Source organism: Eublepharis macularius, chromosome 6, assembly GCF_028583425.1.
Source record: "Eublepharis macularius isolate TG4126 chromosome 6, MPM_Emac_v1.0, whole genome shotgun sequence".
Classification (NCBI taxonomy): domain Eukaryota; kingdom Metazoa; phylum Chordata; class Lepidosauria; order Squamata; family Eublepharidae; genus Eublepharis; species Eublepharis macularius.
Genome location: NC_072795.1, coordinates 2,138,579 through 2,160,600, shown reverse-complemented (window position 1 = coordinate 2,160,600; position 22,022 = coordinate 2,138,579). Strand labels below are relative to the sequence as shown.

At 49.5% G+C, this 22,022-nt stretch overlaps 1 protein-coding gene across 2 annotated transcripts in view; it reads left to right on the top strand.

Moving 5' to 3' along the window:
- CCDC50 (coiled-coil domain containing 50) overlaps window positions 1-16,750 on the top strand; it is a 40,812-nt gene extending 24,062 nt beyond the window's left edge. For both annotated transcript variants that reach the window (XM_054982363.1, XM_054982362.1), the window contains 6 exons: window positions 3,881-3,996; window positions 4,902-4,946; window positions 6,021-6,125; window positions 7,283-7,362; window positions 8,455-8,552; window positions 9,159-16,750. In XM_054982363.1, the coding sequence (XP_054838338.1) occupies window positions 3,881-3,996; window positions 4,902-4,946; window positions 6,021-6,125; window positions 7,283-7,362; window positions 8,455-8,552; window positions 9,159-9,178 (464 nt within the window). In that variant the 3' untranslated portion in view covers window positions 9,179-16,750. The remainder of the gene's footprint in view (window positions 1-3,880; window positions 3,997-4,901; window positions 4,947-6,020; window positions 6,126-7,282; window positions 7,363-8,454; window positions 8,553-9,158) is intronic.
- The last annotated feature ends 5,272 nt before the right edge of the window (window positions 16,751-22,022 follow it).

Below are 22,022 nucleotides of genomic sequence, written 5' to 3'. Positions count from 1 at the left end.
AATGGTATATTAAGCAAAATGCCTACTCCTAATGTGTAAAATGACACTTTAATTGCCACTTTGTTTTGAAAATGACTCCACTTTTGACGGCTTTCCAACAGCAGCCTGAAATTGTTTGGTGCTATTTTTGACACCTTTGTGCTGCTGTTATAATTTATATAATCCACAAATGCACCTTGGGTGCTGTAATGATAAAGTAACAGGCTCCAGCCTGTTACTTATGATCTTTCGAAAGCCAAAGTGGTGCTTGAAAACTCACCAGGGTGTGCGCTGGGCATGTGCAGAGGCCGGGCCTGACATGGCAGGCAATCTATGTGGTTGTCCGGGGCAGCCGTGATGGAGTGCCGGATGTGACCTCCGTGGCCCAGGATCCTCTGGTGTGCTGCAAGGGATTGTGTAGCACAGTTTTTAGGCATGGGGGAATAACTTAGCTGTGGGGACATGGCCCCTCCCTTTGGAGGAGGGGCCCATACTTTGGGGGGAGCCGCTTTGGTTCCACAAGGGCCTGGGTTCCGTTCCGGACATCTCCAGTCAAAGGATCTCAGTTGTGGAGAAAGACCGTAATAAGACACTGCCTAGGACTTAACATGGGGGCACCAGTGCCCTGCCTCAGTATAGGGCATTTTCATAAAAATGGAGAAGCTCAAAATGACAGGGCAACAGGAATGCTGGCAGAGCGAGGTGTTGTGCTCTAGGAACGGCCTTGCTGTCTGTCAAGAATCACTTTATAAGGGCTAAATAGAAAAGAGTCCGGTAGCACCTTTAAGACTAACCAACTTTACTGTAGCATAAGGTTTCGAGAATCACAGCTCTCTTCATCCGATGCCTTGAGCTATTTCAAGCCTGACCGTTGGCATCTGACGAAGAGAGCGGTGGCTCTCGAAAGCTTATGCAACAGTAAAGTTGTTTAGTCTTAAAGGTGCCACTGGACTCTCTTCTATTTTGCTACTACAGACTAACACGGCTGACTCCTCTGGATTTATAAGGGCTAGTTTGTTAATTCAGCTCGGACACGCAGCACAGGTGGTGCAGAGCGGCCCTGAAGCCTGGCTGTTTTTTAAGAAGTGTCACACCATAAGCTGCCGCACACTTCCGTGCCAAGCGGGGCCCGTTGGTGCATATGGGCTGAGACTGAAATCGGGACCGCTTGCCCAAGGCCCCCAAGGGAGTTCCTGGCCGGGGGAGCGATCCTGCCCCAAGGAACGGGGGGTTCTGGATTGGTGCGTCTCGTCCCCTTTTCTCCTCGTTCCAGGCGGGCTTCCTGCAAGCTCTTTGTAATTTGGTTGCATTTGTCACATCAAGCTCAGAGCTTCAGTCCTGGTTTCCCCCCCCCCCCCAGTTTTGTTGTGTTTCGCAGCAACGGCCAAGCTTGAAATAGCTCCAGGATCTATAAGCAGACACTTGTATCCTTTTCCTGTGGGTGCTAATCATAGCTGGCTCTCCATCAGTGGAAGCTTCTTGCCAAGACCGTGTAGGAGTGAAGGGGAAGTTCTGCCGATCTGTCTCTCGGGTGCAGAGCAGACGTGTTACGTCACGTGTGCCCCCTGTGGCTGCCCGATGGGGCTCTCTCGCCTGCGTCCGGGTGCCGTGGGAGCAAAAGTTCAGGGCTGGCCTGGGCCTCTTGCAGCATCAAGCAGCTGCACTCTGCAGTGCTTCTCGGGTCCCTTGCAGCAGACGCCAGGCTGTTCTCCTTGCAGCCAGGGCAAGAATCAGGTCTCGAGTGCAAAGGAGGACAGAACCACTAAGGCTGCAGGAGGGAAAGAGTGTTTCAGGAAGGTTGCTTGCCGTGTCTGAGAACTGCCTGGGGCTTGCTGCTTTGTTAAGTGGCTGGATGAGAGGTGATTTGATTCTGCCCAGAGGACGGGCAGTTTCTTTCCAAGCACGCAAGATGGCAGCCTAGCATCAGGCCATGGTCCAGCCAATGGCAGCAAGTGTGAGCTGCACGGGGAAGGATGCAGGCCCTCTGCTCCTGGAAGCCTGTGCAGGCAGAGGGAGGGAGACATTCCCCCTTGCTGACAGCATTTCCTGTGGTTCGTCCTTGGAACCATTTTTACCTTATATGTGATCTGCTGCTTTAAGTATGTACTCCTGTGTACAACCAGCGCTCCATGTTGTCTAATGTTAGTCCGAGAACTGATTGTGTTCCGCTCCGGTATTTTTTCTACTCCGTCTTGGATCCTTGCTAATGCTGTGTCTTTTAAAGTTGTGTCGTTTACCTTACGGTATTGTATTGAAATGTACTTACTTGATACTGATTGTATTAACCTCGTACTGTGTAATCCGCCTTGAGTCTCAGTGAGAAAGGCGGACTAGAAATGTCGTAAATAAATAAATAAAAGGCAGGCGCTGCATGCCTGAGAGGAAGGATTGAAGCTTATGGATGCTAAAAGGAAGCCCCATTGCGTAGGCTCTCCCCACCATCACAAAGGGTTGAGGGTGTTGCCAAGCGTGGGCTTTTTGTGTGCCTGCCTGTCCCGTGGCAGAAGTCGGGTTTTGTCCCGTTGCAGGTTGATGTGTGGTTTGGCGTATCGAGGCGACCTGCCTTTGCGTCTCGTCTCCGCTGATTTGGATCCTGCAGCACCTTAAAGACCCACTAAACTTCTCTGCCGTTGACTCTGTGTGGCCCATCTGTAAAATGGGGATAACCACAATCGAGCGATTGTGAGAGCAAGGAGTGAGTCATCTGGCAAAGGGTGTTATAAATGCTAATTAACTGCATGGGTCTATCTGCAGGGGGTTTTGTGCTTTTGAAATCCAAGGGGAGGGGATTTCTCCTTTGCCCCCGGAGGATGCCAGGGGACAGGAGGCAGCTTTCAGTAATGGGTGATCTTGGAGCCATTCTTTGCAGGGGGCTTCTGGAGGGTGGGGGTGGGGAAGCTGATCTTTTGGGGCTCTGAGCCAGTCTGGGCTTACTGAGCTCCAGAAAGAGCAAGAGGCGAAGGTTGTGGTTCCTCTCCAAGTAAGAGTGAGTTGGGGGGAAGTGATGCCAAGTTTCTCCGTTGGCAGGGTTGGTTAGCTGCTCTTGCCCTGGAAGGCGTGTGTGAAGTTTGGCCCAGCCTGGAGCCCCCATGGCTCTGCGGTGTGCCCTTTCCAAATATTTCCAGGCCAAGCTAGCTGTGGAGTTTAAAACTATTTTTTAAAAGAGGCTGGCAGAATTTAACCTGCTCGTGCATTTAGCCCTTCTGCCTCATGCATCAAATCGCGGGCCTCTAGCTTTCTTTTAAAGCCAAATTATTACAAAGTCAAGTTCATCGTTTTGTTTATTCACTACATGTATACCCCGCCTTTCTTCCCAGTGGGGACCCAGTGTGACTTACACTGTTTTCCTGTCTTCCGTTTTATCCTCACAACAGCCCTGTGAGGTAGGTTAGACTGACTCTGTGTGGCCCAAGGCCACCCATCAAGCTGCCATGGCAGAGTGGGGTTTTGAACTGGGGTCTCCCAGTTGCTGGTCTGATGCTCTAACCACTACCCCACACCGGCTCTTGTGGGTGATAACTGGTGAAGTCTCTGGTTCCAGAGTGGCGTGGCTGCACTTTCAGTAGTTAGGAGCTGAGATGGAGTTCAGTGGTGCTGTGGCAAACCTGCAGGCACCAGATCCAAGGTTCAGTGGAGGCCAGCCAGCGGCTGGAAAAGCCAAGTGGTAGAGGCAGTGCACGGACTACGGGGCTCGGCATGCGGTAGCATCGCGTGTGCAAGGTGGGCATCTTTAGTGCTTTGCACAGCTCCATAATTGGCCTGTTGAAGGCATGAGGAATTGGATGCCGTGCAGACAAATTCATGGCTTATGCTTCATTTGGATTCTTTGGGGGTGTGACATGGACATTAGAACGAGGAATCTGAACCCATCTGCTTGTTATTATTATTATTATTATTTTAGGAACTAAATCAAAGGGAACAAAAGAAGCCATTTACCAGAAGCCCCGAGTGGCTGGCCAAGAACTGGAGTTTTATGACGTGGAGATTGCCCGGAAGATGCAGGAGGAGGAGTTGTTGGTGAGCAGGATGGGGGAAGGTTTGCAGAAAGGGGGGCGGGGAGAGACTCGGGGAGCTGTTGATGCGTCCATGAGCTGCACATGTTTCAGCTGGACTCTCTGGCAGGCGCAGGCCGCGCACGATGTCCTCCCAGGTTTTTAGCCTACAAATTGGGCTGTGGCGCTGCTTCCAAGGCTGGAGTTGGGCTTCATATTTGTGCTAGAACCCTGAGCTTGCCTGCCTGTCGTTAGTGAGCTTCTACACAGGGAGGTATTTATTAACAGAAACCTGGAATGCGTCAGCGCTTGTGAGCATTCAAGTCAGTCCACAAACAAATCCTTCACATGAAACTCTGGGGAGGCCTTTTATGAAGACAGTCCGAAATAGCACACACCTGTGTGCATCACAAAGTTGCATGGGAGCTTTTGAATGATCCAGAGCTGTTCCTAAGGTGGAGCATTCGATAAGGGGGAAAAATACTACCCCAGTTGTCAGTATGTAATATGTGACTTTTATTCCAGGACAGTCAAAGGCCCCTAAGAAAGAAGGAAATGCAGTTCTCGGCTTGGCCTGAGCTCAGCCCAGGCCCTCTGGGGCATCTCTCTCTGTATGGGAACCTTGCTGAGTTCTTGTTAGAGCTTAGTCGTGTTTCGCAAAGACTGTGGAACCAGCCCCCCCACTCCCTTTGCTGCACCCTCCAGTGGCTCGCCAGCTCTCTTGGTCCATGAGATTTGGGATGTTTCAGATTTGCCCCCCCCCCCGGAAGTCTTTGTGCTGTGCCGTGCCATGTCTTTCGTAGTCAAGATCCTGAAGCACAGAGCAGAACTGAGTGCTGATGGGTGTGAACAGGCAACCCACCCCCAGCTGGCACTGCCCGCTGCCTCTCTGGTTTTAACCCTGGTCTTGCTCTGTGTGCTTGTTTGTAGGCCAGCCACGTGGACAAGAGGGCGGCTCAGGTTGCCCAGGACGAGGTAGGCATTGGAGGGAAGGGAGGTTGTGGGTCTGACCCCCAGTGAGGAGTCCTTCGGTTGCTCCTCCTTCCACGCAGAAGCGAGGGTTGGGTTGGGCCTTGCTTCTCCGGTGCAAAGAACCTTCTGCCTCCCAGTTGGTGCCTGTCAGGACCAGCGGCAAAGGTGGAGCTCTTGAAACGCAACCAGTTTCGCTTGCCCAGCAGAAGCAATAGTCAGAGCTTCTGAGAGCTGATCTCCATGAGTGTCACTGTGTGTCTCCCTGTTGTGTGTGTGCATCCGCACACTAGTCTATCCAGCATGGCTTCTGGCCTTTGTGGCTGTAGGGACGACCCCGGAAGCTCCTGTATGGGTGCAAGTGGCCAATTTATTTACGGTTTCGGGCAGATTTAAGTCCAACGAGGTTTTTCCAGTGTAGAAGCTTTCAAGAGTCAAGCTCTCTTCCTCAGATGCTGTATCACACAAAGGGAGCTCGACTCTCGCAAGCTTATGCCCTAGAAAACGTTTTGGGTCTTTAAAGTGTTGCCGGACGTGAATCTTGTTTTATTTACGCAGAAATCCAGCCTGCCCTGCAGGTGGGTTACTACAGAAAAAGGTGCCCAAAATAAGAATGGGGGTGGATAAAAGGGATGCTACAGCTTCCTTCTGAGCTGAACACCCCGAAGGCAGGGGGCGTGCCCAGGTGCGAGGAGAGGGCTGGCAGGGCTTCCGCGAGAGGCTCCGGCTTTCCCTTTGCCCCGGCTCTTGAGGCACAGAGCAGTGGCCAGGGATCTTGCTCTGCGTGGGGCTTGGTGTGCAGATGGGAAACGCCCGAGAGAGTTGTCACGAGGTCAGAGTGGCTGGGTGGTGAGAAGGCAGTCACGGGGAGCAGGTCAGGGCTGCTTTGGCCCCCAACCTGCAATGCCTTCAGTGCCGCGGTCCAGCCAGTCCAGACCCTGCCTCGGTCCCCTGTGCTTGGGGTTTGGGGGTCCGTTACGCCCAGCCAGCCAGCAATTTGCCACCCGTGGCGGAAGGCCATGCGTGTGGCGTCGTCACGTTCCTTTGAAGCCGCAGCTCCTGCTTGTGTGTTTCTGCTAGGAAATCGCTCGCCTGCTGATGGCGGAGGAGAAGGCGGCTTACAGAAAAGCCAAGGAGCGAGAGAAATTGTCTTCCGAAAAGAGGAGGCAGGACCAAGACTGGAAGGTGGGTGAAGGTGTCAAGGCTGGGGAGGTGAGCGGCTTGGCTCCCCGTGGGCCACGCCAGGAGGCTTCTGCCTGAAATGGCCCTGGTGCGGATCCAGTTTTCCCTGCCTCTGCCAGTCCCCGGGGTGCTGGCATCTGTGGTGGAGGGATGCCACTTTCCTTTGCGAGGCCTCGGGGTCCCTTTTTATGCTGTGCTGTCAGGTGTGGTATTAGCAACCCATTGCTTGGCTTATGCTGGCTGCGTCTACTTCTGGGCTTTTGCTTTTGTTGTTGTTGTTGGTTTTAGTGTAGGGTATTTATTTTATAATAATAGTAAACATAATAACATTCGATTTATATACCGCCCTTCAGGATGACTTAACACACACTCAGAGCGGTTTACAAAGTATGCCATTATTATCCCCACAACAACAAACACCCTGTGAGGTGGGTGGGGCTGAGAGAGCTCTGAGAGAGCTGTGACTGACCCAAGGTCACCCAGCTGGCTTCAAGCGGAGGAGTGGGGAATCAAACCCGGCTCTCCAGATTAGAGTCCCGCTGCTCTTAACCACTACACCAAACTGGCTCTCAGTTTTTAAATGTGCTGATTATGTCAAGAGAGGCAGGAGCCAACGTGAACACTGAGTGAGTGGGAAAGGGGGCTGGAACTTAACAATTGTTTGAAAAGTTTTATGTGTACCGGTGTGAAAACGGAACCTGCAAAACTGTATGCTTTTGAAGGAAAGCAGGGAGGGGCATCCTCTCCCCCGTGAAAGATTTGATTTTGCCACCTTAATACATTATGTGAATGCTGGCCATTTTGCAGTTTATGTTGTGCTTCTGCAGAGAGCTTAAGGGCCTGCTGGATCACACCGAAAGCCCATCAGGAGGCTCTGCCATCCCATCTCCAGTAGGGAGCCACTCTCATGTCCCCAGAAACCCCCAAGGGCCTGTTGAGAAGAGCTTTCCCCTTGGCACGCTCAGGGGGATTTCTGCCGAGATTCCTTCCGGCACGACTCCAGGCTTCAGGCTTCTCTTTGCAACGGGAAGGGCTGGATGAATGATGCCAAGCTCTGAGCCGGGTGCCAGGCTTCATGCTGCTCTAGACCCAAAGGCACGGAGAACCTTTCAGGTCCTTCTCCTGATCACAGGGAGCTAAACAGCCTTCTCTCTTCCCAGCACGATGCACATGAATTGATGCGTCCACGGTCCAGAGAAGGGCATGAAGCTCAGCGGCCCAGGAGTGACAAACCAGCACGGTAAGATGTGGGGACCCCCCCCTTGAGGCCACCGGCTGACTGGGCTGGGGCGAAGCATTGGGTGGGTCTGTCTTTGTGGCTGGCACCAGCTCGTCGTTCTTCCAGGGGTGAAAACCCTTTAGGGTCTGTTCACTTCAAATTGTCAGGTGAGGTTCACGCCTTGCTTTGTAGTGGAAACTGTTCCCTGCACGTAGAAATCTAGTGTGTCAGGACAACAGCCCCAGTTTAAACTTCTCCTTGTCGTGCTTAATTTCTATGTGCTGAGGGTTTTATTTGTGCTGAGGAGCGTTCCGTTGTGCTGACCCTCCTTTTAGTAAGTGCTAAGGCTCAGACCTAAACCTCAGTGAGAGCTGGACCTACCCCCTGCAGGCACTTTGCCTGTACAGTCTGCCTTCCAAAGTTGCCTGGCTGCGTTCTGCACAGCTTTTGAAGCTTTTGCTCTTGCCTGCAAGATCCTCATTGATTTCAGACTCTTTCCACAGCCCCAGTCTCATTCTCGCTGCCCACTGCTTGTGTTGTAGGACCCATTTTACAGATGCGGAAACTGAGGCTGACAGAGGCTAATTTATGTCCAAGTCTGAGTCTGTCCTGTAGATTATAAAGGCTTCTTATCACCCCAGAGAATCACCAGGAAGTAGAGTGGGGAAGGCCTTTAGGCCTCGCTTGTGAACTTTCAGCCAGAACTGGGAACTTTGCCAGTGCCTTGCATTTCAAAGGGTGAAATGAGATTTTGGCAAAGAAGCTCTTGTTAGGATTTGCCAAAGATCTCTGGCGTAGTTACAGTGAGTTGCTGTTACCGAAGGTGACTCCAATCCATTTGTACTGCCGCAGAAACCCCAAAAGGTTGCCTTATTTAACAGATGGCTCTTCCTCCCTGGTCACCCTCTCCTCTGCATGCCCACAGTGTGCATGCAACGTGGCTTGCTGATGCTGCAGCCTCTTTTGCCAAGCGGGACCCCAGGCGTTCCACGTTGCATGTCACGAATCCGTTTTCGTACAAAATGAAGCTGTAATCTACTAAATGCGTCATGGGAGGAGGAGCAGCATTTGTCTGATGGTTTCCCCTGACGGTTCTCGTGGTCTCTCTGCCAGGCCGCCACTGCCGACCACGGAGGACCTTGGTCACCTGGATAATCTCAGTCCGCAGAACTCAGCCCATCAGAGATCCAAGCCGGAGTCTTCTCATAAGGGTGAGGAGAAGTCCTGGGTTTTGTACCGAAAGTGCAGCTTTCTAAAGCAGGGCTGATTCCAGACGGCCCTCCCCATCCCGAAATGCCGCGTGTCATCGTGCGGAAAATGCAATATTTTGCATTTTCCGCGCGACGTTTCGGGATGGGGAGGGCCGTCTGGAATCGGCCCGGGCAGGGACCAAGCGGAGGGCTGGCGCTGGCCTCTCTGCAGGGCTCGCACCTCTGCTTTTATGGCCTCTTTGCCACCAGCTGCCAGCAGGGTGGGAGTTTGTAGGGAGAAGGTTAAAGCTGCCCGAGTATTGCGGAGGGTCTCCAGCCCGTAAAGATGGCAAGGCCAGTTCTCCAGGCAGCCGTCCGAGGTGGTTCATTGAGAACACCGCTAATGCCCTGCAGGGGCTCAGCTGGCCATTAGTCTGCATGCAGAATGGCTGGATTCTCTTCCCGCACCCACGCCACCGCCAGCAGGATCCAAGAAGACGTGGCCTGAACGTGGCTGGCAGAGGGCTGAGCCCAGGAAGTAGAGCGGGGAGGAATCTCTCGTTTGGGGTGACGAAACTGGGCCTGAAGCACAGGCAGTTTGTTCAGTATTCCTCGTCCTTTTTACAGGTTACCACTACAAGCAGTAGACGAGCTAGACTTGGCGTTGATACTCACTCTCTTCTGTAGCAACTGTAACTGGAATACGTCTGGGAGATCCTCGGAGGCCCTTTTCTGAGGGTTGCGGCAGCCAGACAGCCTCTTTGCAGGAACAGTGCCTCTCTGTCCTTCCGCCTGTGGATTTCTTTTCTCCGTTGTGTCTCCTCTCCTGGGCAGGGCAGTTAAATCTTGCTATCCCACCCCCCCACCCCCATCCCCGTACGTTTCTTGGGTTGCATAAGCGTAGCATAGGACTTCTCTCTTTGATTGGTGTCGAGATGCAGGCAGCTGCTAAAGGCCTCCTTTAGCTTTTCGAATATATGTGAGAACAGGTTAGGGCAACAATCAGCACAAGTTCTTTTCAGGTGGAGACCTGGGGAGGAGGAAGAGGGGAGCCACTTCCTGTGCATGTTCTTACTGGGTGCAGCCGGGGCGGGGTGGCCCCCACTTGCCTCCGGAACCTCCCCCCCCCCATATCAGCCAATGGCTTCCCTGCTGGGCTTTCATCACCTGAGCTGTCATAGGAATTTTGCAATGTGGCTTCAGTTCATCCAGTGAAGTGTATGTGGAGTATGGTGTGTTTGCCAACACATGGTGTCATATCGGAGGAGCCGTGGAGGGGCCCTGAAGCAGCAGCCGCTTGCAGCCATTGCACACGGAAGGAATCTGGAGATACCAGAGAAATCTCTGGTATTTCCAGTCAAAGAATTTCAGGAATTGGGAAGAGCGTGGAGAGCTGCCGCCAGAGTACTGGGCCGAAGCAATCCCTGCCTGACTTGGGCTACGGCGGCTTCACCTGGCCTCAGCACACTCACCTAGCGGCTGAGGTTAGCTGTGGCTTCTGATCTGATTCACCTGCAGTGCAAAGCCGGAGTCTGCTGCTGTGGAATAGGAAATGGCCCTGGGTGGTCCCGTGTGCATGCCTTTTGTCGAGATAGAGCTGAATGGTGCAGGTGCTTCCGGTAGAGTGAATCGCCTGCACGGCTGAAATCTCATTGAAGGTTCCCTCCGGAAGTGGGTTTGGATCCTACTCAACTAGCTTTGTAAACTAAAGCAGCCCAGAGTGGCGAGCAGCACATGAAGGAACTGAACTTACAATCACCAGGATGCAGAGGAGTTAGCCGTGTTAGTCTGTAGTAGCAAAATCAAAAAGAGTCCAGTAGCACCTTTAAGACTAACCAACTTTATTGTAGCATAAGCTTTCGAGAATAACAGTTCTCTTTGTCAGAAACTGGTCAGATATATAGGTGGAGAGGGGAGGGCGGAGTAGATGCAAACAGTAGCTTCTGATATGGAGATCAGTTTGCTTCTGTTAAGGAAGTCAGTTACTTTTGATAATGAGATAACCATTCATAGTCTGTATTCAATCCCAGCTTGACCAGGATGAGCATGTCATTTGCAGTCGAGCTGCCGACCTCCGCAGTGGCTGTGCGGCATCTGTCAGTCTTCTTTGGGAAAGGCTAAACTCAGCCTGGGGATCTTGGAACTGGCGAGGGCGGAATTCATGTTTAACGTTTGCTGCTTCTTGCCTTTAGAGGTGAAGGAGCCTTCATCTTTTCATGTGTGTTTCTGAAACCGTGAGGTCTAGAAATATTTTCTGTGAGCCGTGTTGGTGACTAGTGGTCAGCAGTGCCTCCAGCAGGGTGGGAAAGAGTCCCTCTGGCTCCCCTTTCACTCATGCTGCCGGCACGGCTCTTTCCATGGCACCTCCAGAAAGGAATTTCTCACATCCCCCTTTTTCAAACTTCAGCCCTTAACCTCGCCTAGATTTCACTGCCCTGCCTTCTTGCTCTTTTTACTTGTTTCGATGTTTTAAAGTGTTCCCTTTCTCTCTTTCTGACAAAATAATCGACATGCCCGGTGTCAATGTCCCTTCTCTCACCACCCCCATTTCTTTCTCTCTTATTCAGATCTCCTGCGGTGCCATATCTAACAGTTTGGTTTTATATATGTTTATTTTTATATGACATGCAATAGTCAAATGTTGTTAATTATTTTTATTAACAAAGCTGCCATTTCCCCTCCTCTGCTGTTGCCCGCCCCCCATCAAAACTGTATTTATTCTTGCTCGGTGTTCTCGTGTGGTTTTGGGTGCTGAAGGCCTCCCGGCACCCTGGAGCCTTGTCGCTCTTTGCGTTCAGCCACCGTCTTGCCGCATCCCTGGGCAAAGTGGTCCGGTGGGAATCCAAATACTTTCTACGTGTTTTGCTTTGCACTGGTGAGCAAACTGCGGGTCTGTTTACTCTCAGGAAGGGAAGGATCAGAGAAGGAACGGGGAATTAGCAGAAATATCAAGTGTCTCCCCTCCCTGTAGGCCAGGAGGGTCACGGCAGAGCAAAAGCGCCCTCTGGTGGCCAGGCATGAGATGTTGAAGCCGGAAGCTCTTGTTCTCTCTCCCCCAGTGACTGGCCTGTTCCCCGATCTGACCAGGAAACTCTTTAAAAACTCCTATAGAAGACAAGATTTTGGAACAAAGCCCTCTTGGTATCTTGTCATGTGCTTCACTGTAGGCGTAGATTAGTCTAAATTATGACTCAGAAATCATTCATGGGTGGGTACAGAGAGAGGCCACTGTGTGCGCTCCGGTGCTCAAGCAAGAGAACTTCCCCATAAAAGAGGCCCAGTTTTCACCAACGTCACTGTTAGTCCCTGGGGAGAGTCCAGCGAAAAGAGTTTGTAGGAGGCACCACAGCCAACGCTCACTAGGAGAGCAGTTAAAAGGTGGCTCCTCCACTGATAACGCTCCTTCAGGCAACCCAGAACTACTTGATTTCCAGTATAAAAGTTGGTGCTTCCCAGAGAAAGGTCTTGCTCAGTAGAATGCGCCCTGCGGTTTCAGAGCAAGGAACAGGATCCAACTGGAGGGGTGCCTTGCTGAAGAGCAGTGGGTGGCTGTTTGTTTGGAAATAACTCCAGAACGCGTGAGACCTTTTGCACAAAGGGGGCAGCGATTGCACCTCAGAGCAATTTACAAAGTATGTTATGATTATCCCCACAACAACAATCACCCTGTGAGGTGGGTGGGGCTGAGAGAGCTCTGAGAGAGCTGTAACTGCCCCAAGGTCGCCCAGCTAGCTTCAAGTGGAGGAGTGGGGAATCAATCCCGGCTCTCCAGATTAGAGCCCTGCTGCTGGACTCCCTTTGGTTCTGTCTACCTAAATTCACGCCCCCCTCCACCACCACAGCACTGCCTTAGAACTAGAAAGAAACAAAATAGCTGAATTCCTGTCCTTACTTGGGGCGGTGCGAGCCACCCCCCTCAAAGCACAATGTTTCCGGTGCCTTTGGAGGACCGAGTGGGGCAAGGGGACATGACTGTGCCTTAAGCCCAGACCTGCCTTCCCCACTCCGGTTTAGTCAGGAGCCCCTTGCCCCAAAAAGGCCTGCAGTCAGCCACCCGAAGTAGCCCAATCCATATTCTCCAGTGGTGGTCTTGGGAGCAGAGGAGGAATCTGGACCCCCCCCCCACCACCACCATGTCGATACCTTTGAAAGAACGGCATCTTCATTTCCTCATCAGACTTTATTTCTTTTCTGGGCAGGATATGATGAGTGTGTGTGCTGGTTTTCATTTTGAAGAGGTTGTGTTTGGTGTGCACTCCGGCTGTCTCCCTTCTTCAAAGAGGGAAGCTGGATGGAGCGATCTAGCTAGAATATGCCAGTTGTTGTTTTTGATTTCAGCAGTGCCCGAGATCTTTCCCATGGGGCCCAAATCCTCCTGGCGGAGAGCAGAGTTGACCCAAAAAGGCTTGCTCGTTCCTTCTCCGTTGGTTCCCTTTCTGTGCAGCTCCATTCAGGCTATGAGATCTTACCAATTAACAATCATGAGAACTGACAATGTCTACTGATCACATCGCAAGGAGAAAGCAGTGTCTTGCAGGTCACGCTTAGCAAGCCCTGGATAAAACTCCTGCTGTCTGCTTCTGGCTAGGAAGTCTCTCAACAGCTTCTATTGGAGACGCCCCACTTCCAAGGAGCCGCGATCTGGGTCCGCTCAAAGGGATTCCTTGGGTGGCCCCTCTTCTTTCTTAAATGTTTGCAAATTACCAATCTGCTCACTTGACCCACCCAGATTTGCAGGCAAGCCTCGCTGCTCTTCAGCTTCTGCATGCTTTCTCGTCTCTGGCTCTCCTTTGGAACCCTTTCTAGTTTGTCAGCTTCCTTTCTGAGCAAGCTGCTGGGTGGGGAACATTCTGCCGCACACATCCTTTGTCCTTGCACCAGGGCTAAGTGACGCTAGTGGTAGGATACTGCTGATTTCCCAAATGATGCTTGGAAAAGACTCTGCACACGGTCCAGGATTCTGGCCACTTCTGTTCTCCTGGTAAACCCCTTCTCAGGGGCCAAGGAGGGAGAATTCCCTGGAGTTTAATCCCGCAAAACAGTCTGAGGAGGGGAAGGAAGCTGCTGCTCTTTTGCAAAGGACTGTATAAGGGCCAGCGATGGGGGCAGAATTGTTAAGATTTGAAAAAGCCATTCGCGGTGCCTGAACTAAGTGCTGGGATTTTTTAAAGCCTGGATTGATCGACTGTTGATGATTTGTATAGAAAGGGAGTTTCTCTCTCTCCTGCCCAAGCGTCGTGCAAGGCATGACTTGCAACCCAAGGGTAGGGCTCGTTCTGGGAGCATTTCTGTGCATGGTTTCGCTTTGGATCAGAGCAAATGTTTTAGCCTCTGTTGTTCACCATGCAGCCAGACAACAGCAGGGTGCTCAGCAGCTCAGAGCTCTTCTGTTTCTTCTTGTGACAGTCTTTGTGCAGGAGGCTTCTGAACTGGATTAGACGGGTAAGAACGCCTCCCTGAGATGCTCTCTTTCTTTTGGCTGGCCCATTTTTGGGCTCCCTTGAGGCGTCTTTAACAGACGACTCCTTCCCCACTGGTTTCAACAAGTAGACATAAATCCCACCTTCAGTCGTTTCCTAGAGATCCTGTGCCACACCTTGCAACCAGCATGCACCGCTGGGCGTGGCAACCTTGTGTCGGCACAGGGTGGGCACTGGACGGAGCCCTCGTGCGCTTGCATGAATGCGTGCAGTAAAACCCCACTTGGGGTAGCTTTGGTGTTCTGTTGCACACAGTAGGGTCACTGCAGTGCTGTAGCAGAGACAGGGGAGTTTCGGCCCCTTCATCGTGGGACATCACCAGACCTGGAGTGATGCCCGTATCTTTTACAAATGTGTCAGGGAAACCCTGTGCTGCATTTCTGAATCTCTGCTGCAGGAGGGCAATAGAAGTCTTTGTGGTGTGCTTCTCTGTTCCAGTTTGGGGGGGGGGGCTGCACCCACATTATAAGCACAGAAGTCTTCATTTCTCCTGTTGATCAAAACATTCCCTGAGCTTAAGAGCTGCAGCTTTCATTCCACAGTTGTGGCCAAATGGTGGTGTGACCGAAATCCTCTGTCCCGTCTCAGGGCAGCTTTGAAGTCGACTGGCAGCAAATCCCATGGGGATTACCTCTGGAATGGGTGCGTTGCAGCACCTGTGTGTAGCTGCAGCCTTGGAGGCCTTAATGTTCTCTTCGGGGAAAGCTGTTACTAAGTGTAGCATGTAGGGATTTGGCTGGTACTGAGAGTTCTTTGAGAGTTCTGTGGAGTTCTCTGGAACCCTTTGAGAGTTCTCTGGAGCTCTCTGCCCCACTTAGGGCCAAGCTACACATGACGAATGACACTTGAACGGCAAGTGTATTTCTCCCTGTTCACTTGCCCTCCACTCAATCCACTTGCCGTTCAAGTGTCATTTGTCATGTGTAGCTTGGCCCAGAGTCTCTCATCTGAGCGTGAATTGCATGTGTTTGCAGCTGCCCCTCTATGCAGTCAGCTGGCTTCGCTGTTGTTCTCACAGTGGCCCACCTGGGTTGCTCCTCAGCATCCCATCCTAAACTCTTTTTTTTTTAACAGTCTTGAACTGTCCTAAACTCTTTAAAGCGAATGCCATCTTGGCCTGCTAGTGGGTTGTCTGCCACATCCATCTCTGACTAAAAGTTTTGTGAGTTTATTCTTAAAGCAGGATTTTGAAAGTCAAGGTTTAAAGAAACCCAGAAAGTGACAGTAGAGGGGAGAGAAGTATAACGTAAACATGCAAAAGTTGGAAAAAGTTGTGAAACGTCGTCTCAAAATTTAAAGCAGGCCTTTGAAGCACGAACCTGACAGGATCTTTCAGATAGTTGATTTCACCAAAGTTTTCCCAAAAATTTTAAAAAAAAACGTAATTCCTGCAATGGTCAGATTTAGCTTACCTCACAGAGTGCGGTATCTTTCACAAATGTCCAAGGGGATGCTACACAGTCCATAGGTAGTAATTCCAGATGGGTAGCTTTGTTAGTTAGTCTGTTGCAGTAGAATTAAACAGAGGTCCAGTGGGAACCTTGAAGGCTAACAACATTTATTCCTGTGAACGTCTTCGACCGTCAGAGCTTGCTGGTATCTGATGGCTTGAACAGAGAGTCCTGGAGGCTCTGCTGGAATGAGTTGTGTTAGTCTTTGGGCAGGACACCTTGCTGTGCAAGGAACATCGGACCATTTTGCCTTTAAGATTCTCCCGGCATGAGAATCCTTTTTAACTCATCCTAGCCTTAAAGCAAGTTTGCTACTTAGCCTGGAGGGAGAGGAAAACTTCTAATTTACAATTTCCCCCAGGATAATAACTTCAGCGGTATGGTTCTGGGATGGGAACATGTTACGCGGGCCAAAGCAAATGTGCACACTGAAGTTGGGGGTTGCTTTGTGATGCAGCCTCTTCCCCCCCCCCCACTCCGGATAACTTCTGCGTGGTCTGTAAACACCGGAGTTGTCTAGACGCTGAAAAGCCAGGATATGAATGCAGCACCAAGCAGATGTCCCGTCTTGCTCATGTACCACCAGTGCACGCTTTAATTGAGCTTGAGCAGGGTTATCTGGAAAAGATCAACATTCTAGCTTCAAAGAAACCAGTTACAGACGGGGCTTTTTTTCTGCAGAAAGAGGTGGTGGGACTCAGTGGGTTGCCCTCAGAGAAAGTGGTCACATGGTTGGTGGCCCCGCCCCCTGATCTCCAGGCAGAGGGGAGTTGAGATTGCCCTCCACGCCGCTGCAGCGGCGCGGAGGGCAATCTCAACTCCCCTCTGTCTGGAGATCAGGGGGCGGGGCCACCGGCCATGTGACCATTTTCAAGAGGTTCCGGAACTCCGTTCCCCTGCGTTCCCCCTGAAAAAAAGCCCTGGTTACAGAAGATGTTCCAGTCTCACCCTCTGCAAAATGCTGACATTCTCCCCCACCTCCACTGAATCAAGAATGTAGCTTCCTTTTTGGTTTGCCCCTCTGGTGGCTCTCCATGCAGGGACCGGCTCGGCAGGGCCCTCCCCCCCCCCCCAAGGCCTGTGCTTGGTCCTCGAGTCTTGCTTTTTGCACCAATAACTTCTGTTCTTCCAATCTACTAAACGTAGCAAAGTAGCCGTGTAGACTTCATCTTGCTGTATTCTGTGCTGAGAGATTGGCGAGGGCTCTGTTGGGACAGGCTTCGGGGTGTGTGTTCTTTCTAAGACTGCATCGCTGGAACAAAAAAAATAAAGTGTTGGCATTTCTTTACGAATGGTGGGTGTCTCTTGTTATGCCTTGCAGTTTGTGAATATGCCCATGTATGGCCGTGCCTTTCTAGTTCACGGTGAGGGAAGAGGATGTTAGAAAGTGTTGGATGAGCAAATGGGGAGTTTTCGGCGCCTCGGACTAGGAGGCAGGGCTGCCCTTTTGCAGTGAGCCCCAGCCCTGCCGCAATCTCGGAAGCTACTCCGGCCTCCACTCTTGGGCCACAAATCTTTTTTTAAAAAATGTTTTGTTACTACATATGGATGTGAAAGTTGGACAGTGAAGAAAGCTGACAGGACGAAAACGGATTCATTTGAAATGCGGTGCTGGAGGAGAGTTTTGCGGATACCATGGATGGCCAAAAAGACAAATAAGTGGGTACTAGATCAAATCAAGCCTGAATTCTCCTTAAAATGACAAAACTGAGGTCATCGTTCTTTGGTCACATCATGAGAAGACAAGATTCTCTGGGAAAGTCAATAATGCTGGGAAAAGTGGAAGGCAGCAGGAAAAGAGGAAGACCTAAAACAAGATGGCTGGACTCAATCAAAGAAGCCACATCCTCCAGTTTGCAGGATCTGAGCAGGTCTGTTAATGATAGGACGTTTTGGAGGTCTTTCATTCATAGGGTTGCCGTAGGTCAGAGGCAACTTAACAGCACATAACATATACACAGAGACATAAAACATTCTTTAAAGCAACATTACAGCCAACAAATTAAGAATGGAGCAAATAAGAGAAATGTGAAAAGTTGTGGTTAAAATATATACAGTTAAACTTAAAAAAATAAAATTCAAGTGATTGAGGTTTGGGGGACGGAAGGGGAATGAGATTACCCAAAGGAAACACGCCAGTAACCTGCGTGTAGTTACATCATCACCAGGTTATAGAGGGCTGCACGGGTCAAGTGGTTAAATACTCCGTTTTTGGAAATCATTACTCTTGCACTTCTTTCCGTAATTTTAATTTGCCTCAACCAAAAGACAAGCGGTTATCACAATAAGGTGGAGAGTTACTGGCAACTAATTTTATTTGGATATATTCATTTGCAGTGTTTATAGTTCTTTAAGGGGGGGAAGAAATTATAAAGAAATATCTTACATATAAAAGCATTGAAAGGGGAAGGAGGAGGTGACAACTTGTTATTAATATTTTCTTCTTATATGTATACTTAATAGGAAAAAAATCACAAATCTTGAAATTTAAGTGTGGTTTACAAAAATTGTCTCTCATACTTAATGGTTGATGGGGACTCATGATAAACATACAAAGGACCAAGAAAACATTTTTGGAAACGAGTGTTAACATCAGAAACTTAGCGGTGAACAGACAGTTCTTCCAGATCTGTGCAAAGAGAGAAGGGGGGCCTTTTCAGAGCAGGAACATTCAGATTTTCCATTCATTAGGGCAATTTTTCCATCTCGTTTGCCTCTGATGCTAGAAGAATTCAGGACGTGTTCTTGGAGCACGCACAATCACGGTTATTTAGTTAAATTGCTTATATCCTGCATGAAAGCTCCCAGCCTGTAGTTTCCAAAGGTTTTATTTTTACATATACAAGAAAAAGATCAATTAAAAATGCAATGACCCCCCACAAAATTTATACAACCACTATCAACAAAAACCAAAAATAGAATGTTGTATACTTAATAAAGGTCAATAACCTCATCAGTACAGAACGAAACAGACAAGAGGGAAAAATCTATGGTTACCCAACACAATCTTCAGTGTTGTGTATACACCCACAAAAATTGCAACATAAACAACAAGGCTATTGCTGCATTCCCTCACCCTTGGAGACTGCACTGCCTTTGAGTTACAGCAGTCATTCACCGGGATTTGCTTGTTGACATGGGGAAAATTAGTCGAAAATAATGGCCATAATGAAATTTCCAACAATATTGCTCTATAGCCATCATTTACGACTGGATTTCCCCACGTCTGCAAGTAAATCTGAGTGAGTGAGTGTTGTGAGTCAAAGACAGTGCAATATCTGGTAAGGGGGGGAATGCAGTCTGTGTCAACAGAAACACTCAGCTATTTGGGGCTGCATCCACACATTATTAGACACTGCACTATCAATACACAACAGCAGTCACTGACAACTGGATTGTCATGCGCACACAGAAAATCCAGTTGCAAATAATTATGTTAACATAATTTACTATTTTTATTTATTTATCATCTGCCTTTCTCACTGAAACCCAAGGTGGATTACACAGTGCAAGTCTGTATGAACAATAGCAAGGGCATTCAATGAACGAGTACAATAGAGTATGGGTTGCCGAAATGTGAAAACAAGCATAAATCTGAACACAAACATGAAACATTGCTGAAGCTAAGCATAAGAAATTAGACATCTTTAAAAACATGGAAACTACCCAATAGGCGCATATCTACATCAACAGACAGTACACAGTAGAATAGTCTACAGTCCCTATCCCTGTATCAGCACATCTCTCTGAACCATTTCCTTGCAGAACAGCCCTATTACCTGAGTAACAAAGCCCTCCTGCACAGTTTGCAGAAATCCCGGAGAGCGGGACCTCAGACTGGCCATTCTATAAGGCGTGGGCCACAAACGTGTATCTGTCAAATATGAAATTCAGGGCGACGGTTTTTTATAACTGTTTAGCTAACAAGTGGTAAAGCTTGTCAGTATTTTTCAGGCCAAAAGCTGTGAACTATATGAAAGCACAAGTTTGGGTTGTGTTTTCCCAATATTCAGCAGGTGGCACAGGTTCGTTGCTTGACTCAACTTCTTTTTAAAAGAGACAAGAGGATTTCAGAATTAATAAAATGCAAATTGAAAAGGGTCCAGAGCACCAGAGTTCTCTAGGAATGCCTGAAGTTGGTCTGCAACCGCTCTCTCGGCCACTTTGCACAGAAAGGGCAGATTAGGAACTGATTAATAATTGGCCGTATCATTTTTGTCTCGAGATTTTTTTTGTAAGTAGCAGGTGGATGGTGTGGTAAATCCAGCAATGTGTAGATCCAGGTGAGCAACAGCAGAGGAGTTTCACGTTCGGGGCGCTACGGCAGGAGCCCCTCTCTGAAAGTGGGGTCCACAGAGCAGGGTCCTTGCCGAAGATGTGAACAAAGACAGTCGAAGCTAAGCTTATTAAACCTTGATTTGGCCGTGCAGATATCACGGCTGCCCTCCACAATCTGCCCACTGCAGATGAAGACTGGAATATTTAGCTATATGTACCAACCTGGTTTCAAGCAAGGTCTTTATTTTTAAGTTATAGACTGATGTTCCTCCCTAATATGTAGATATTTATTATTTACTTAATTTCTACCTTGCCTTTCTACCAAAGCGGCGTACAGCATTCTCTTTTCCATTTTATCTTCACAACAGCCCTGTGAGGTAGGTTAGGCTGAGAGTGTGTGATTGGCCCAAGGCTACCCAGTAAGCTTCCATGCCAGTGTGGGGATTCAGACTCTGGTCTCCCGGATAGTAGTCTGATATTAGAACCACTAGACCACACTGCAAGAGAGCTGCAAACCAAATTTAAAACTATAAACCAGAAATACACAGATTTTTCAATTCAAGCCAGTCTCAGATATCTTTCTAAGAGTCTCTCTACACGAGACATCTGACACGTGAAGAACACGTCAAGAGATGCAACATTATCCAGGAAGGGTTGTTTTAAAAGACAGAGCCGGCGGCAGGGCAAAGGCTTTGCTATACATTGGAGCTGTGTGAAGGAGCTGTGCAATGCCAGAAGGGAAACTTCAGCCCATTAGAACCTCTCCAGGTCCAAGCCTGGCTCCAGAAGGCAGCTCCAGCCCATTTTCATTCCTCGCGGCCCTCTGGTTGCCATCCCACACAGTTGTAGACTGGAGAGTGAAATTGACAGAGACTTTGGGGAGGCAAAGATGAAATGAACAGACCCTCTAAGGAGCAATCTCCGCCAGTTCTGTCTTTTTAAACTGCCCTTCCCAGCTACAATTGCATCTCCCTACACTTGACAAACACACATCAATGCATCTCACTCTAAGCAACTCTTAATTCTGCAACTTCCCTTGAAAATCCGGGAGCGTTCCAAACATTTTCAGGAAGGTTGTTCTTTCAGCGTCTCCCACCTGGTGGCCATTCTCAGAGCCAAGCTACAAGTGATGCCTGACACAGGTTGGACACTTCTCAGCTTCCCTCAAGTTTTGATGGGAAATGTAGGCATCCTGGTCTTGCAGCTGTAAAGGAGAGCCAAGCTGTAAGACCAGGATGCCTACATTTCCCATCAAAACTTGAGGGAAGCTGACAAGTGTCCAACCTGTGTCAGGCGTCACTTGTAGCTTGGCTCTGAGAAGCTTTCTCCTTGCTGCTGGAGCTGCCAACTTGAACACAAGAAGAACAACAGTCCCCACGGCACTTTGCACCATATTTTCCCTGCTCCATATTCCCACTGTAGCCATTCCCCCCAACACACAACCACACAGTACTGGGTGAGAGTGGCCTGTCCACTAAAACAGCATTTGAAATATAAGTAATTAAATTATTATTAGCGAGAGGGCCTGTTTGGTAGGATTCTGTGGCTTTGTGACCTTGGGCAAGGAGGATCGCTCAGTTTGTATCTATTGTTTTTTAGGAAATTGTGAGCCGCCTTGAATTCTGCAAGAGAGAGAGTTCAGCACGCACATTTTTAAATAAATAAACGGCAAGACTTCTTGACAGTTGAGGACAGCTGATCATCTAGCTCTCCACAAAGTCGGCTGGAATTTAGCACAGAGGTGAAAATACAATGGGAATTTATACAATGGGAATTTTAAATACATCCAGCAGGTGGCTTTAGAAGACTGGCTATGAATTGCTGGCGGTGGAAGACACTCATGCAAAAAGAGACACTGCCTGGAAATAAAAGGAAATGTTCTGTTGGGGGAATCTGAAAGCAGCATTTTGCAGTTGGGCCCTGAGTAAAAAAAGCTGGTGCTCTACGGCTGAAAGAGGAGTCCGTTTTCTCCCGCTTGAAATCTCTGAGGTCCAGGCCTAGAGGGAATGTGCTGTGGGGAAACCTTATAGGCCAGCTCTGGCTGTCCCTGCTCACAGGCTTTCGAGCATCACAGTTCTCTTCGTCAGATGCATGGAGGGCAAAAAGAAACTGGTCAGATATAGAGGAGGAGAGGGGAGGGCGGGGTAGATGCAAACAACTCCTTCTGATATGGAGATGCAAACAGCTCTTTCTGATATGGAGATCAGTTTGCTTCTGTTGAGGAAATCAGTTACCTCTGATAATGAGATAACCATTCATAGTCCCTATTCAGTCCCAGCTTG